Source organism: Electrona antarctica, assembly GCF_951216825.1.
Source record: "Electrona antarctica genome assembly, chromosome: 20".
Taxonomy (NCBI): Eukaryota; Metazoa; Chordata; class Actinopteri; order Myctophiformes; family Myctophidae; genus Electrona; species Electrona antarctica.
The window spans coordinates 16,033,298-16,051,505 of NC_136801.1; the positions used below are offsets into that span (position 1 = coordinate 16,033,298).

Sequence of the window (18,208 nt, forward strand, 5' to 3'; positions counted from 1 at the left end):
TATCCGTGGTCGGGTCGCGGGGCAACATAACAGCTCCACCAGAGAGCTCCAGACTTCCCTCTCCCGAGCAACATTAATAACTTCGTTCCAGGGCCAGTTTAGAGATATAATCCCTCCATCTGATCCTTGGTCTGCCCCCGGGGTCTCCTCCCAGTTGGACATGCATCGAGGACCTCCCTAGGGAGACGCTCGAGACTCGAGAGGCATCCTGACCAGATGCCTGAACCACCTAAGCTGGCTCCTTTCCAGGCGAAGAAGCAGCGACTCTTCTCCGAGTCTCTCTCTCGAGTGACTGAACTTCTCACCCTATCTCTAAGGGAGATGCCAGCCAATCGTCGGAGAAAACTCATTTCGGCCGCTTGTATTCGCAACCTTATTCTTTCGGTCATGACCCACACTTCATGACCATAGGTGAAAGTTCAGTGAGTTAGTGAGTGAGTGAGTGAGATTGAGTGAGATTGCTCGGTAGACAGAGAGCTTTGCCTTCTGGCTCAGCTCTCTTTTCGTCACAACAGTGCGGTACAGCGACTACAATATACTGCCCCTGCCGCTCAGATTCTCCGGCTGATCTCCTTCTCCGTCCTCCCCTCACTCGTGAACAAGACCCCGAGATACTTAATATCACTGCCACCTGGTTGACGCAAGTGCCAACGCTTGACTGCCGACCCGGATCTACTTGGTTTTAGTGTGATGCACGTCCGGTTTGGATGTCCATTTTAGATGCTAAATAATTACCGTCAATGCTAGCGAGCTAAAATGAGGCCATCCTTGTTCTAGAAAGCGCCAATGTTCCAATCGGGATCACTGGACAATCAGAATCAGCATATACAAGAAGTGAACGGCAGTGCGCATGCACCAAACCGGATCGCTGAAGAAGGAAAGGCCAAGCAAAAAAATAAAAAAATAAATCAGCGATCCGGTTGGTTATCAATACTAAAGCTTATCTGACGGAACGTTCCGCCAGAAGCAGTTGCCGGTTGGATTCTATATGGCGGAACATTCCGTCACGAGCAGTTTTTGTGTTAAACTCCTTCACCAGGGGTAAAGTCTTTCCCTACTTGGACTGCACAACCCATGCAATTCCTGCTGAGCTCAGATTTTCCTGAGACCTGCTCCTCAGATTTGGAGATGTGATCCTCATCCCAGCCGTCGTACACTCGACTGCGAACCGGTCCAGTGACTGAGAGATGAAGGTCTTGGACCGATGGTACCATCAGGACCACATCATCTGCAAGAAGCAGAGGGTATACATTAAGCACTTCAGTCCTATACATTTCGGCCGTTTGAAAATCTACAAGCTCACATTCCTCACAATGCTTTGCATTCATTGTGAGGTTGTAGATCTGCTAATTTCAAAATAGTGTTATACATTTGAAAACTTGAAATGGCACATTCTACATAATGAGTACTTTTACTTCACTTTATATAGACTTGTTTGACAGCACTATCATGTTGGATTCACGTTAATGTGTATTTTCAGACATTTAACCACTTAAATCCTCAATACTAAATAAACTTGACCTTTGGCTTTGTACTTGGTCTGCTCTTTTTTCCCTCTACACAAACCTCTTTCCTGAAAATAGCCGATCTACAAGCTCACTGTTGTAGATCTAGATCGACTATTTTTGGCTCTAAGTTCAAGTGGTTCATGGAAAAAAGATATAATTTATATTATATACAGTATATTCTATCACATAAAGATTAGCTGTCAGCCTGTCCCACCTGTAGTTACTCTGAGAACCCTCTGTTCGCCTGCTCTATCCAATTAATGGGTTGATGAATGATGTATGTTCAGTTTAAAGAAAAAATAAATATATATATATATGAGTACAGATAGATAAATATGAGACAATTTGAAATAAAACAAAGAACACCAATTACAACAAAAACACAAGCTTAAGTTCTAGTATGCGAAAATGCTGAGGTGGAAAGTCTATAGTGACACGAGGTTACTGAGGACCCGACACTTTAACATGACGCGACAACTTAGGCCTTAGAATAAAAATTAATCCTGATTGGACAAATCCTTGGACAATAAATTGTGAGGCTGCATTCTGGAGAAGGAAGTGCCCTTTTATGGAATGCTGAGAATGCCAGAGGCAGCTCGCACATCAACTTCCGGTTGGGTGTGTGCACAGTCGTAGTAGCCTCTCTGTCTAGGAAATAAACCAGCAGCAACGTCTTTGTTTACATCAACAACACTCCACTTTGATTCATTCCAGTAAAACAACGGTAAGCACCGTCGCCACAACGGAGCATTGTCGTTTAAAAGCGACGTTTTGACACCGCTATCCCATTAACCGTTACCCCCCCCCCCCCCCGATATAACTTCCTCTAACCTTCCATTCCTCTCTGTCTGTCCATTTGATTTGAGCGAAGGGTTTAATTTAGGAGGAACGTTTCGAAACAAACGGTTCGTGGTGGCATCATCGTGGCATAGCGGGGTATTCTCTTTATTAATTCCGTTTTGGGTCCCCTTCCCCATTGCACACAGAAAATGTCCAAGTCGTTGAAGAAGATAGTGGAGGAGAGTCGGGACAAGAACCTCCCCGAGGTGGATATGTGCGACAGAGGGATCTCCAACATGCTGGACGTCCCAGGACTATGTAAGTTAAGATCATCATCACAAGCAACATGGGCTTATAGTTGTACTTGAATAGAGGCTAGATGTATAGACGCTATGAATACACGCCGTCGATCGTTTGTACAAGTTTACATACGGACCACGGCTGATGACGTCACCTTCTTTGGCATGTCCTATTTTGGTGAAATATTTCCAGTAGTGGAGGCGCAGCACCACATCACTACTACACAGCCCTGATAGAATAATACTTTATCACACTTGACTTTATCATGTATAGTTCCAATACCAACCCTTGACAGCCCATTCATTAACACAGAAAAGTTTTTGTCTATGTCTGATTGTATTAAACGACGTTAAACTCACCAAGATTGCAGTTGAACGGAAAGCTTGGGTTATCCTCTTTGTATCTGTCAAATATTTATTTCATAAAAGATATCCACCACAGTCATGTTATGAGCTACTTTCTGTCAATAAATTCCGTGCAGGTGATTATCGTGTCTGAGTTTGGAAGCACTCGTCGTCCTGCTGCCTCCTGTCTGCATTATGTGCAACTTAAAAGCACATAATGCTTTTATGGTGTCGTCCACTCACAGTTAACAGTTTTTGAATTGAATTGAGTTGAAATGTACTGTAATTCTGCAAACTGTTAATAAATACTTCAATCAATCAATTCCAAAAATAATCACCTGCACAGAACGTGTCTATGGTGGATTTTTATGAAGCAAAGACTTGACAGATACAAAGCTTTCTGTACAGCTGCAATCTTGGTGAATGTAACGTTGTTTAAAAAATCAGAAAGGACCTTTTGGTTTCAATGAATGGGCTGTCAAATGTGATGTGTCAATGGTTGGTATTGCAACTTTAAATCATAAATGGCACTAATTCATGATCATTAATGTAATGCTCTGTTCAAGTCACAGTGATAAAAAATATCTGTAGGCTATCGCCTTTTTAACCTCATGCCATCTGGACAAAGATACAGAACCTTGCCAGGGAAAAAGGTCAGCTTTAGTAGGAGTTTTGTCCCCTCAGCCAAACAAACCCCCGATAGGATGGTTCTACTGTATACAGTAGGGACCTCATGTTTTTGTATTGTCTTGGTGTTATGTGCTATGTGTTGTATTTGCTGTGGATGTTTGAACAGACTGTGAAGACGAATTACCTTCGGGACAATAAAGATTATAATCATTAAGATAGATAAATAAAGATCATTAAATGAAGATAAAGAATCATTGTGCATAGCAAGCACCCTTTCCACAGTGTAGCTGTGTATTATAATAATATTGATAGAAACTTAGAAAGTAGGGCACCTAGGTTGCTGAGCCAGCCTGACGGCGTGCCGCGGGTTCGACTCCCGATCCCGACGGCCTTTGCCGCGTGTCACTCCCCATCTCTCCCCATTTCCTGTCAGTATGGTAAATTAAATTCCTTTTTTAATGTATCAATACAAGGCAAAAAATAAATCTTCTTCGTCTACTTTCCTTAGTAGACGCACTCAGAGCCCCCCACCACACGTATAAAATGCACTTTTTGAACAGAAAGAAAAATACTTTTAAGTTACTCCACTAAGTTGTGCCCTCTACCGTCCACTAAGGAAAGTAGGCTTTCTAATAACGCAAGCCGCCTTTGTATTGGTGAGTAGCGAAAACGTTTTATTTATATTTTCGCTACAGACGAGAGGCTGGTCTGCATTTCATGCGAGCGCAGGAATAGAAGAGTAGCATAGCTCTAATGCAAAGGCATTAGAGCTATGGACCATAGCTAATTTGGGCCATGACAGTCCATTCATCCAAACCGATTGTATTAAACGACATTAACTCACCACCATTGCAGCTGTACGCAAAGCTTGAATTATCCTCTTTCTATCTGCAAAGTTCTTGTTTCATAAAAATCCATCTTATGAGCTTTCTGTCAGGAAATTCCGTGCAGGTTATTATTTTTACAAGTGTCAGAGTTTGGAAGTGCTTATTTTCAATAATGCAAGTAACGTCCTGCTGCCTCCTGCATTATGTTTAGAAACAAGTGGTACGCACGCAGGACCATTGAGTGAACGAGCGCTTCCAAACTCCAATGATCCACGCTGCTCAATGTTTTGGAACTCAGTCTAGATTAGGGCGTGTCCTGGTGGGAAAAGTGACGCATGTGCATGCATACTCTACATATCATTATCAATGACATTGTGTGTACTGTATATCATCTACTGCTGTCTCATAACAGTATACAGCAGGGGTCTTCAACAGGAGGTCTGAGACCCCTAGTGGGTCCTCAGAGTTACTACAGGGGGGTCTGCCAAATCTATGTGATTGGATTATCTTTTTTCCTATATACAGCTTTTGTCCCCACATGTCTCAATATTTGCCATTGACAATGAAAGGAGAAATTAGGTCAAATGTCCGCTAAATCTTGTCCCCACACGTCTCATATTTGCCATGGACAATGATGGAGAAATTAGGTCAAATGTCTACTAAATATGATGTACATTTAACCAACCAATCGCATACATTCAGTTGTTCATGAGATGATGTATAGCTCCTCACTGCACACAGGTGTGATTTGTTTACATTATCCACTCTGAGGCCGACCTAGAGAGACTAAAGAGCCCTTGCTTCTTTTTCCCCTTGCAGTTACATTGTCCAACATTACTCAGCTGGTTCTCAGCCACAACAAGCTCACAGGTACGTTTTTTTCTCTCTCATTTTGCTCTTGTAACATGCAGACAGACATGCTGTAGTTCAGTGGTTCTCAAAGTAAACCGGGGTCCCTAAATGATTTTGCGGGGTCCCCAGATGATTAGCTTAATGTGCAACATTGTTTTTTCACTCAACAGTAAACAAACCAACATAAGTATAGTCATTTCAGTCATTTAACCCATTTAGGCCTGACGTCGAAATAAAAAAAACATTCGCTCTGAAAGAATATATATTCAAAGATTTGTGCCGCATTTTTACGATTTAAAAAAAAATAGCAGATCTACAAGTTCATAGCGCGCCACCGTGGCGCGCTATGAACTTGTAGATCTGCTATTTTTCAATAGCTAAAGTATAACGTAATGCATAATGCTTAGTTAAAACACCAAAAGGGGTTCCCGTTAAAAGACCTTTTCAGTACCAGATTGGCCAAATTGTCAAATATGATGTAAAACATTACACTTGTGTACTGTGAAGTGGGGGCACCCAGATTTATACAGGCCCAGGTTGCTAACCCTAAATAAACATTAAAGTCCATGGACTTGGCTGGCACGAATTACATCATAATTTACCCTAAACACACATTAAAGTCCATAGACTTGGCTGCGATGGGAAATTTATAATAGGCTTTAAACTGGCTCTAAACTGGCCTATGGTGTAATTTCAGAAAGCCATGCATTGGAGGGGCTGGCGACCCTCAAAAAGAGGCAAGTGTGAAAATAGCCGATCTACAATCTTATTGTGAGCTTGTATTTTGGCTATTTCCACACTATATCTGTGGGACAGGGTCAAACTAAATATAATGCCTGCAATTCCAAGTGCTTGTCAGGGTTCAAATAGGATTATTTTGGGGGGTTTCCCCCTGAGAGGTTTGAGAACTACTGCTTTTTGGTTCATCAAGCATACTGCACTTTATTCTTGAGCTATGTAATGCCATTTTCAACCAGTAGAGTGCACCACAGCCATATACAACTGACAAATCTATTTGAATGAAAAGTCAGGGTTGGACCAGGACACCATATCTTACTGGTAATTGAACGCGATATGTCACACTTCCTGGGTTATTTTATTTACTTTGTCTTTTGTCTTGCTTGATTCAATATTTAGATGCAAATTTGTATCAGTCCCCTTCTTATATAACTTCCAACTCCATTTTGAGGGCTATATGGTTTAACGTTTGTTTTTAGTTCAATGTTTGTTTTAAAAACGCCATTGACAATGGGAAAATGTATGTCATTGTCCCTCATTACCTCATTATCATATTGTCTCTTTATTGTTAATGGCATTTAATGTTTGTTTGCACTGTTTGTTTTATATCACTATTACATCACCTAATCAACATGAGTTAGACTTTAATATATTAGCGCCCCTCACTTCACAAGGGTGTGATTTTTAACCTTCGTAGACTCATTAAAAACACATGTCCCTGGTTCTGGTGACAAATGTCCTTCTCATGTGTGATGTATGATGATAAGAGTGCCCCTCACTTCACACAAGTGTGATGATTTCTTTTTTTTTGTTCTCTTTGACATGTTTCTGTAATGATTTTTCTCCTTGCTCTCCCCCAATGTCTTCTCCCTTTCTGATAACTGTGTTGTGACACTAAACTTGATTCTTCAATATCGGATAACAAGTATCTAAATATTGAATCAAGCAACTTAAAAACAGTCTGGAGTCAAAAGCCAGAGTAGATGATAACATGACCTCAAATGTGTTTTCGAGTGAAATACCGGTTTAAGGACTCTGGTTGTTATGTAAGGGATAATATCTGGCTAGGTGGTCATTGTCGGGAGATAATTCACCGACAGGGAGTTTAACCACCGAGGCGAAGCCGAGGTGGTTACACTGCTCCAGTGCGTTCTCCCGCTTATTACATGGCTAACTAACATAAATTAATCCATTGATCCAAAACACAACAAAAAAAGTATTCCATAACTTCGCGCTGGCTGCGTCTGCCCAGCTGCAGGGCTGAAGCACTGTCGGAAAACAAGGAAGTGAGTTGATCAAATATAATCAATTTTCGGGTCCAGCTGCTTCGTCTATTTCTCGCTCAAATGTTTTCAAAAACATTTTTAAGAGCAATGTTTAGCTGTAAATTACATTGTGTGTCAGTAGTGTGTGTGTTTACATGGCTGTTATGTTGGAAACGGCAGTAAATCAAGCGGGCGCAGCCGCGCAGCTGGTGGTGCTCAGAGGGTTTGATTAGGCAGCGGTCATTATACAGCGGAGCGGTCATTATCATGAGATAACTCACCGCTGAATTAAGCGATTGACCAATCAGAATCAAGCATTCAACCAAGCCATGTAATAAACTGTGTGTAAATATATATATTTTTTGGTCAAATACGTTGTTATTAAGAACAGGTTTTAAATGATTATATAATTGGTACAGTATGCATGGGGGTCGAGTCCAAGTCGAGACCAGCACCACCCGGGAGGTGAGACCAAGTCGAGACCGAGACCAGATTCTTTTTTTCTTTTTTTTACAGAAAACAATCTTGATCTGAAACACTGCTATTATATTTGACTGTTTTCGGAAAAGCTCAAAATTAGGTATACAAGCTGGTCAGTTCTATTATGCCTGACCTACTACAATGAACTCTATTCAAAAAGTATGCATGTTATATCCAAAACTTGACCACAAGAGCAGGCAGGCGTGTCACATGTGCTCTTAGCAAACATCCTTGAAAGAACTAAAGATCAGTTAGTTATTTGATTCATTGTCCTTACATATGATGTAAATATAAAATAAATGTACCATAATCCCACCCAGTGGTGGACAGTAGCAACATTTACTAGAATACTGTACATCTTATGACTATTTTTTACTCTTTGTTTTTCTTGTGAATATTATATAACACATATTGTACTTTTGACTCCCCTACAGTCAAAAGTACTCCCCTACAGCTGCAGTATAGTACAGCTGTTGATACTCCAAAAAGTACTCCAAAAGTACAGTACTTGTGTACGTCTGATAATTCTCACCTGTCATTTGAAATACCACAGTCTGTCACAGTCACAGTAAGGGTTCAGACTAATTGAGAATCTTGTGAACATTCAGGTAGAACATATAGGATCACACATTTTGATTGCCTTCAAGTTTGGTCTTTCTTCATGCTCCTGCAGATGAATCATGTCTGCTCCACATCATCACAAAGTGGGTTGCCCCTATATGTACCTAAAATGAATTACCAATCTGTAAATATTAAACCTTAATGTTATGGTATATTGTTAACCTTAGCATTATAGAAAAATGTATACTATTATATAATAAACTTTATAAGGATGTAAATACTTTTAGAGAAAACTACTTGATACCTTAAAATGAGAGAATATGAAAAGTACCAGAGTAAAATCACCTCGTTAAGTAAAACCCAAGGAAGAATTGACACACGCAAGAAAGGAGGGAGACCAGTAGCATACGTTCTTTCAAAAATCACACCCGTGTGAACTGAGTGGTGTAAGGTCTTACATAGACTGATCAGCTGTGCTCTGACGTAATGTCTGACGTAATGAAATCACACCCGTGTGAACTGGGTGACCATAGCAACCGTGCTCATTTTTTGAGCACAGACAGACAGACAGACAGACAGACAGACACGTAAACTAATGTAGTCCAAAACAGCATCAGTAAGTTCTCCCACTGGTCAATCGTCAGTGGAATGGTTATATAGTACAGAATTCAAAACAATCAGTACCTGCCCTTAACTATCTCCTCAACCCTGCTAGTTCCCTCTGTCTAGTGAAGAGCAGACATCTTCATTGGAAATTATTAAAGCTGACCTGCCATCACCATGAGATGACTGAACAGGAAGAAAGAAACACCAAGCTTTCTCAAGTGTGATGGTCTGAGGTGTGAATGTTCACAGGTTTCTCAATTAGTCGTGACTATGACGGGCTCCTAAGGTGACATCATCTTGGACACAATACAGCAGTGGTTTTCAACCCTTTTCATATCAAGATCCATCATTTTTTAATTTTTTTCGGCATTTGAGTCTGCGGACCACCATTTGATGAGATTTAGCCTCTCAGACCCAAAACTAAAGAATATTTTGTTGTCGTTGGATAAGATTTTGTCAAAAATTCCATGCTGTATTGAAAACATTGATCGAAATAACAATTCTTCTAGATTATCTAATTGTGTTCAATGTTCATGTAAATTATCATATGTAATGCAGATGTTTAACAGCGACAATATGCGGGAACTTAAAAAACATGCGTTTTGATTTTCCTAAACCCTATGGTATTGCTTCTCAAAGTGGGGTCCGGGGACCCCCAGCAGCCTTTTTCCAATGAAATATAATATATCTGACCAGTCAGTCTGTGTGCCGTGATGCACCAGGCGTACACAATAACACACCAGTCCACACATGGATAACAAGCTCAAACAACCAACTAACGTATAGCAGCTAAGAAGAAAGCAGCAGTTTTGATGTTATTACATCTTCGTACGGTTGATGACCTGACAAAGATGTAATGCCATGGAAACGTTGTCTTCCCTGCCTTGCACCCTGCAACATTAAAGAAAAGGCTTCAGCTGTCCGAGCTGCTCCAGTGCGTTCTTCTTAATTGCTGTATGTGTCTTGCTCCTGAGATGCACCGACCGGACCAGGCTGATTTTGGCTCGAGGCGCTGTAGAACCTCCCTTTAAACCAACTTAACATAATAAGACCTCATGCATGCAGTGTTATGCAAATTCACACTCTGTAGCGACTTACAGTAGTATCAGATTCACTAGAACAACAAATATGCAAAACATAGAAACAAACGGTAGTTGCCATGACAGGCATTATGATCACAATATGCACCCTATATAATCTTAAAATATTAAACTTGGCCCAGATGGTTAGCTCAACCGTCTGGGCACCTAGGCTGCTGAGCCAGCCTGACGACGTGCCACGGTTTCGACTCCCGATCCTGACGGCCTTTGCCGTGTGTCTTCGCTACATCTCTCTCCCCATTTCCTGTCAGACTACTTTCATCCTATCAATAAAGGCAGAAAACGCCTTTATTTTTAACGCCTTTAAAAAAAAAAGTTAAATAGACGACTCTACATCCTAATGAATCCACTATGCCACACCAAATTACTACCATGGCTGGAAATGATGGAATTTTAAATTATTGTACTTAAGAACCATCATCCCACCCCTTTGGATGTATTTAATTTTTTTCTATTACTTAATTCAGTATTTGTATGTATTCTATTAACATACGATTGAATTTATTTTTCAAACCCTCTTATTAGTTGAGCTTCCATTAAGCTCATATTCCTTCTTTATAGCTATACTTGGTGCTTGGTCTCCAATTTATACCTGCTGTCTGAATGATATTACCGGTACTCCTTAATTTGCCGAGTCGTGGCGGTCTAGGAGAGACTACACTCGTATCTCCATTTATTTATTTCTCACTGTCCTTTTCCATTAACAGTCGAGATCAAAGATCACAGGGATTATCTCATTAGTGTTGGGTACCCGTGCCTGCAGACTGTCCCAGTCGCATTCATTCCTCGTCTATTGCTCCCAAATATTATACCTTCTGTATGGATTTGACCCATGAAACCCTGCCACCCCAGTATACACACTGTACACACATCTACTTTGTTTACTTGACGGGGGCTTGGTGTTAGGGTTGTCATGTCCGCTTATTATAAGTGACTTTGGGCTTGTTTTATAAAGGCGCGACTCGCTTGTAAATATTGGTAGTTGCCGGCTTTGCGCTAGGTTCTAAAGTGTTACTTGGGCTTGTTTCCTAATGTTGTTTAAACCAGTGGTTTTCAAACGTCCATGTCCCCCACGCCCCCCAAATTAAAGGTATATTCAGTGATTTCACTTAATTCAAATATCACTTCTTTTTTTGTTTTGTTGTGATTATCCTCCCTACTATATAGTGTGCTGACCATATAAGGAGTTCCTCCCTGTCCCCACTTAACCCCTGGGGTCAAAAAACCTTAGGTTTCGTTTTTGGCTAGGTGGCCCAGCCTTCATCCAATCAGGATAGAGAGGGGCCTTCCGCCAATCATGATCGAGCGGGGGCAGGCCTTGGTGTGTGTGCTGTTGGCCTGTTGCGTGTCCCCCCCACTGTAGTGCGTGCATGTGCACATCTTGTTACCGGGGCGGACCGGGGGGTTTTCCAAATCACCCAAATCACCCAAATCACTGAATGCTCCTTTAACATTCTCATCTGAAAATATTTTGTGCCAGGGACCCCCATATAATATTTGTGTATTTAAAAATGTTGTTTTTATGTATGTTTAAAAAACATTCCACGTTTTTTCCCCAAGATTTGCTTTGTAAATAGCAGATCTACAAGCTCGATGCAGTGAGCTTGTAGATCGGCTATTTTCAAATAGCTGATTCATAAAAGTTTAAAGTGCTCATGTAAACAAGTAATTTCTTTTTACTTGTTTTCATATACCTAGTTGCTCATTTCTCTCACAAAATCGGGCAACACTGCTGTGCTTGCTGTCTCTTTTGTTCTGTTTATCCTAGCTCAACTTCCAGTCTTTTTCTTGCTGGGTCTGTGATCTTGCTCTGATGCTTCATGCTTAGGAAAAAAGAGAAGGGGAGAAGAGAAAAAAAAGCTGTGGGTGATGAAGGTAGAGGTAACGTCTCTGGCTTGTGAACTTTGGGAGGTTGTCAGGAATTACTTTGACATTTGGAAAGTCTTTCATTAGAGCTGCACAGGAGAGGAAAGAGAGAGGGTGGTCTGGCCGAGAGATGGAGAAACGGAGAGAGAGAGAGCACTGTACAAGTAAAAGGTTGAGTTCCTTTTCGCTGCCACCCTGCTTTAACATAACTCCTCTCTGGTCCATTACCATCAATCCAGCAGACCCTTATCAGCCAGAGAGTGCCATATGGGTCAAGTCTCAACACACATGGCCACTTGGCCATGCAGCACAAAGATTTTAAGAATTTGCGAACAAGAAGGCACTGGAGCAGCTCAGACGATTTAGGCCCTTATTTTATTATATCATTATATTATATCAAAGTGACAATGTTTCGATGTGTCAATTACATCTTCGTCAGGTCATGAATTTGTTATCCTATTAGCCTTAATGTCTTGACCACGTGCTGTTTACATTCCTGACTAATAAAGTATTACATAAAAAAATAAAAAAATAATGATGCTTGAGAATTTTTCAACCCATCTCTGTGCCCTCATGTGGTAGATGTGGATTTGCTCTTAGTTCAATCTGCCACAGACACATGCACACCTGCAAGCATGCAGACATGTACAATATACACAGTCACATTCTATATTGTCCTATCCACTATCCTAGTGTGTTACGTACATATACAGACATATAGTTGCTGTCAACTGGTGACCCCGGTTAGGTCATATACACAGATAGCCAGATAGAGTAGCCCTTATGGAAATCAATAAACCATATTGTATAGCGGACCATGTATGCCCTCTTGGTCTACTCACCTGCATACGAGGTCATGCGAGTTACTGTCCAAACTAATCAGCCTCTCCATCTTCATCGATTCGGTACCATTCACAGGTCCACAGAGAGAGGAAGCCAGCTAAATGGAATTGATTTTTTTTGACGTCCTAGGTGAACCACGAGGACCCAGGGAGAAAGTCATCTTTTAAACCAGTTGATACTTGCTCGGGTTAGCAGCACCTCGATGGGTAGTAAACTCTAGGTTCACGATCATACAGTTATAGGACTGGGCTGACAACTCTGATGCCCTCTATAGCAAGGAGCGGAGTCGACTGTTCATTCTGAGGAGGTTCACGTCCTTCGTGGTGTGTAGCAGGATGCTGCAGATGTTTTATCAGTCCGTAATAGAGCACCAAAAGTCTGACATCACTGCTGATAGAAGGCGCTGTCGTCCTCGGAATTTCCATAGTGGAATCTTAGATTGTGTTAAAGAACTGTGTTCCAAAAATAAAAAAGTCGATTTTACTCATATTGATATGAACCTTGATTGATAATGTAATGTTGCTTCCCTCAAGAGATCCAACCTCTTTGGAATATTTCTATTTCTCATGCTTTTATTAAGTTACAAAGAACTCTCTTTTTGCCTCGCAAGCCTTGCTACAGTTGCTAGACGAAGGACCGTTGTCACAGAATGAGTGTTTAATTTCCTTTTCACACGGCGTACACCATTTAATTTCTTGTACCCGTCTTGATTTGTACCGCTTTTGACGTGCGGGAAAGCGACAGACAGCGGCGAGAGTTATCGATTTACTAGCCGTTTAGTCTAAACTTTGAGTCCCCCCTATAGGAAAGTTTCCAGTTCCGGTTTCTCAGCGCTGTACTGAGCGTTGGATACGATGTCGTGACAGTACACACACACACACACACACACACACACACACACACACACACACACACACACACACCCCAATGCAGTATCAGTATGCCGGGGCCTCACCTCCCGAGTGCTCATCCGCCCAGTGGCATTCACATCAGGGCCTGTTTGTGTACACTCTCCCTTCATCCCTCTCCCCCTCTGCGTCCAGCCATCCATTCGCCCCCCACCCCCACCCCCATTGATCAGTGGCATAATCTGATAGAAACATCTTCCTCTCTGTTATCACCCCATCGATCTCTGTCCGCCTCTCCGCCTGGGGGGGTGGGGGGGGGACTCATGAAGGATGGATGGATGGATGGAGATTAAGGAGGAGTGAGAAACAAAAGTCTGTTCTTGCCAAGTGACTGCGGCATGCCGCTAATATGTCGGGGTGCCTAATTGAGCCATCAAAAGAGAAGACACTTCGTTAGTGGCCCCACGGGGCTAAAGATGATTGGCTCGTTATGAGGACATGAGAGCAGTGGGGACATGGTGGGTGTGTTTTCACGGTACCTTCGGATGAAAGGGTACGCGTGTTTCCCATCGGAGAGAGAAGTGGTGAACGATCAACTAAACCCTACCAGAAATGTCTTGAGATATAATTAGTGGTGAGAAGAAAAGGTCAAAAATGTAACTTGACTTTTTAAATTAATTTGATTAATTTGATTCCTCCAGAAGGAGCTATGGAATGTCTAGAAGCTCAAAGAACGTAGCGAAGAGATCTTTTATGCCAAATGACATTACCTTAATGAATCCTTGATCTAATTTCTCACCAAATACCAATCATCCACAGAGAATTATATTTTTGAACAGATAAAGTTTTTTTCTCAACTGATTCTTGTAGCTTGGGGTCACATCTTAAGAATTCAAGAGGGTGCCCAGTGATATCCCTTGAGCATTTTTAATTATTAACCCCTTAATGTCCGAAACACAAACAAATCCCAGAAAATAGCCCCTCCAGCTTTTCGCCACGTGTCACATTTGCCATTGACAATGAAAGGAGAATTTACGTCATATGTGGACTAGCAAATGTACTTTTCTAAACTGTTTTAATTCAACTCGGGGCTTGATAAGACGATGATAAGAGCGCCCCTCACTTCACACAGGTGTAAGTTTTGCTTGTAAAATGTGTATAATAATGCAGATATGTAGACTTGCATATGTTGAGCAATTAGCATAATTAGCTTTAATTACCATAATCGCCTATATGGACAATATTACGGCAATAGTCCCGGGCCTTACTGATATTTCCACGCCAATCAATATTAAAGACAGGGTACAATGGCTTTTTGGGGCATTTTAGAGTAGTTCTGTAATCAACATAGCTGTGTTTGGAGGAACTTGCAGCAATGGGAATCATGTATGATCGTGTATGAAATCAAGATTCATTTTTATTCATGCTGGCCTCGGCGCATCATCACGCATCACCTTTTCGTTCAAAGGAAGTAATTCAAATTGTCTTTTCATGGACTTTTGATATACAAATACACGCGAATATTAGGCCATATGATGACCACGGATATGCTCTAAAAGTGTGAAAAACATATTTTTGTCTTCAAGGTTTGTGCGGACCTTACCTTCCTTCTAACTGCTTCCCCGTGGTGGATCTGAATTCTGAACACTTGGACAGCAATAAGCTGAGTGACACTGAATAGGTTCAAGTATTGTAATTATGTATCCATATGTGAACCCATTACAGCGGGAGTGAGTCATTATACAACAGGTCGTTTCAGGGAAGCAATCTAATTGGTTGAAGTAGACGTCTTGCTGTGCTTCGAATGAACATGATGGAACACCTATTCAAAATATAAAAGGCATACCATTAAATGGCTTGGTTGAATGCTTCTGAAAATTCTTCTAATTGTGACTGCTTGGTCAATGGTCAAGTATGTATTTCAGTATATTGACAGCTGAGCTCAATAACAGGCCTGAAATTCAAAGGCTCAGAGCACCTGTGGTGACACCTGCTGCTTGGTCTTGTGCTGTATCCAACATTGCAGCCCTGTCAAGGTTCATTTCTCAACAATGTCCCTCTAATCTCTCTGACCCAGTGGGTTGGAGTTGAGGTGGAGGGAGAGAGAGGGAATCATTTTCATAAAAGTGCAATACTTAATGATGCCATGTCGGGGACACATCACAAACACAAGAACGGCTACAAACCCCATATTGTTAGTTATTTAATGTAGAAAACCTTTATGTTTAATTATTCTATAGTCTTTCCTGTTGTGGAGAAAACCTTCAAAGGCAGAAATGCCTCTTTTAGATGACATCACGCCTTCATGCTATGCCATCAACTGCAGGGCACGTTCAGAAGGAACTTCTTTCCCATTCAACATCTTGGCAAAAACTCTTATTGTGCATAAAAACATCTCAAACAATATATTTTTATGGGATTTGGGATTTTTCGGGCATGTAGGGGTTAATATACATTATTTAATTAATAATGCATTACTCATAAATCAAATACATTGTGCATATCCACATTCATAAACACTAGAAAGTTAATTTGATGCAAGTATTTTTCATGTAATACCATAAAACTCTATTTTGGGAGGATTTTTTGTGTTTCGGGCATTAATACGGTTAATAACAAAAAATGCTCAAGAAATAACACTGGGCACCCTCTTGAATTCTTAAGAGGTGACCCCAAGCTACAAGAATCAGTTGAGAAAAAAACGTTACCTGACGAAACCACGTTTAGCTAAAAATCAGCATTCGGCTCCCAGACTAGTGCCATTTTAGAACGATGCCTGTTGGGAATGCAAGTCCCTTTTGATTATGCAATATATTGAAAAGTACCCCTTTGGGGCGCCCACTGGACTAGTGGTCCAGGCGCATGCCACATATAGGTTCTGGCCTGACAGCGTGTCGCGTGTTCGAGTCCCGTTCATGATGACCTTTGCTGCATGTCTCTTCCCTTCTCTCTCTCTCCCTCTTTCCTGTCCATCTTCACTGTAACTATCAATAAAGGCACAAAAGCCAAAAACAAATCTTAGAAAAGAAAAGAAAAGTACCCCTTTGTCTGTCTGTGACTAGTTTATGCCCATTGTAGATCTATGTCTCTGTCTCTCATTCTCATTCTCTCCTTGTCTTCCAGCGGTCCCTTCATTGGGTTGTCTTTCTCTCTCTGTCTTCCAGCGGTCCTCTCATTGGGTTGTCTTTCTCTCTCTGTCTTCCAGCGGTCCTCTCATTGGGTTGTCTTTCTCTCTCTGTCTTCCAGTGGTCCTCTCATTGGGTTGTCTTTCTCTCTCTGTCTTCCAGCGGTCCTCTCATTGGGTTGTCTTTCTCTCTCTGTCTTCCAGTGGTCCTCTCATTGGGTTGTCTTTCTCTCTCTGTCTTCCAGCGGTCCTCTCATTGGGTTGTCTTTCTCTCTCTGTCTTCCAGCGGTCCTCTCATTGGGTTGTCTTTCTCTCTCTGTCTTCCAGCGGTCCTCTCATTGGGTTGTCTTTCTCTCTCTGTCTTCCAGCGGTCCTCTCATTGGGTTGTCTTTCTCTCTCTGTCTTCCAGCGGTCCTCTCATTGGGTTGTCTTTCTCTCTCTGTCTTCCAGCGGTCCCTGCAAACGTCTCTGACCTGAAGAATCTGGAGGTTCTCAACATGTTCAACAACCAGATAGAGGAGCTCCCCACCCAGATCAGCAGTCTGCAGAAACTCAAGCACCTCAACCTCGGGTGGGCATCACTGTGTGTGTGTGTGTGTGTGTGTGTGTGTGTGTGTGTGTGTGTGTGTGTGTGTGTGTGTGTGTGTGTGTGTGTGTGTGTGTGTGTGTGTGTGTGTGTGTGTGTGTGTGTGTGTGTGTGTGTGTGTGTGTGTGTGTGTGTGTGTGTGTGTGTGTGTGTGTGTGTGTGTGTGTGTGTGTGTGTGTGTGTGTGTGTGTGTGTGTGCTCTTTCTCCCATCCTCCCTGTACCTTTCCTGTCTCTACTATCCATTAAAAGCTGAAACACCCCCAAAAGCTGGTTTATAACCTTTACACATCCCTTGTGAGCCTAAACTAAAGAGCCGAAGGCTGTGTTTGGACATTGTTCCCATTGTCTGCTGCACGCTGTGTTGGTGTTAGGGTGTGACAAGCCACTTTGGGTTCTATCTATTCTGCAGTCTATGGTGAGTATAGTTGAGTGTTATGTTCATTTACAGTATAGCCCCCACTGTGTGCACTTAATCCATTAAAACCGGGAAAGCGTCACAAATCTTTGGCTATTAAAACTATAGATATATAAAAGAGATACAGCCGTGCTATGATGCACAATCTATGTAAAGCGCCTTGGATAAAGGCGCTATATAAATGTACCATTTACTATGAGCTTGTAGATTTGCTATTTTTGAAAAATTGTCACAGATCTTTGAAAATCTTATTTTTATTACGTTTTTGAACTCAATTCTTTGCTACTGGGGGTCCCAGGAACAAAGTATTTGTCAGCGGCTGTTGGGGGTCCTTGACATGAAAAGGTTTGAGTGCCAGTGTGCCACTGATATAGCAACACATGTTTTTCAGAAAACTGTTTAAGAAGGCATTTCTATAGAATTGGCCTCCGGTCTTAATGGGTTAAAATGGCTAGGAGTTTGTTCTCGAGACCAACTGAAACTGGTAGGGGGATATTCATCCCTCTCCTGGCAAAGGATTCTTTGTTTTTTCAT

The 18,208-nt window shown here is 41.7% G+C and overlaps 1 protein-coding gene across 1 annotated transcript in view; it reads left to right on the plus strand.

The window, feature by feature from the left end:
- The first annotated feature begins 2,084 nt into the window (after positions 1-2,084).
- Positions 2,085-18,208, plus strand: part of rsu1 (Ras suppressor protein 1) — a 47,537-nt gene continuing 31,413 nt past the window's right edge. The window contains exons 1-4 of the mRNA XM_079489771.1: positions 2,085-2,232; positions 2,495-2,606; positions 5,209-5,259; positions 17,123-17,243. Of these exons, the coding sequence (XP_079345897.1) occupies positions 2,498-2,606; positions 5,209-5,259; positions 17,123-17,243 (281 nt within the window). The 5' untranslated portion in view covers positions 2,085-2,232; positions 2,495-2,497. The remainder of the gene's footprint in view (positions 2,233-2,494; positions 2,607-5,208; positions 5,260-17,122; positions 17,244-18,208) is intronic.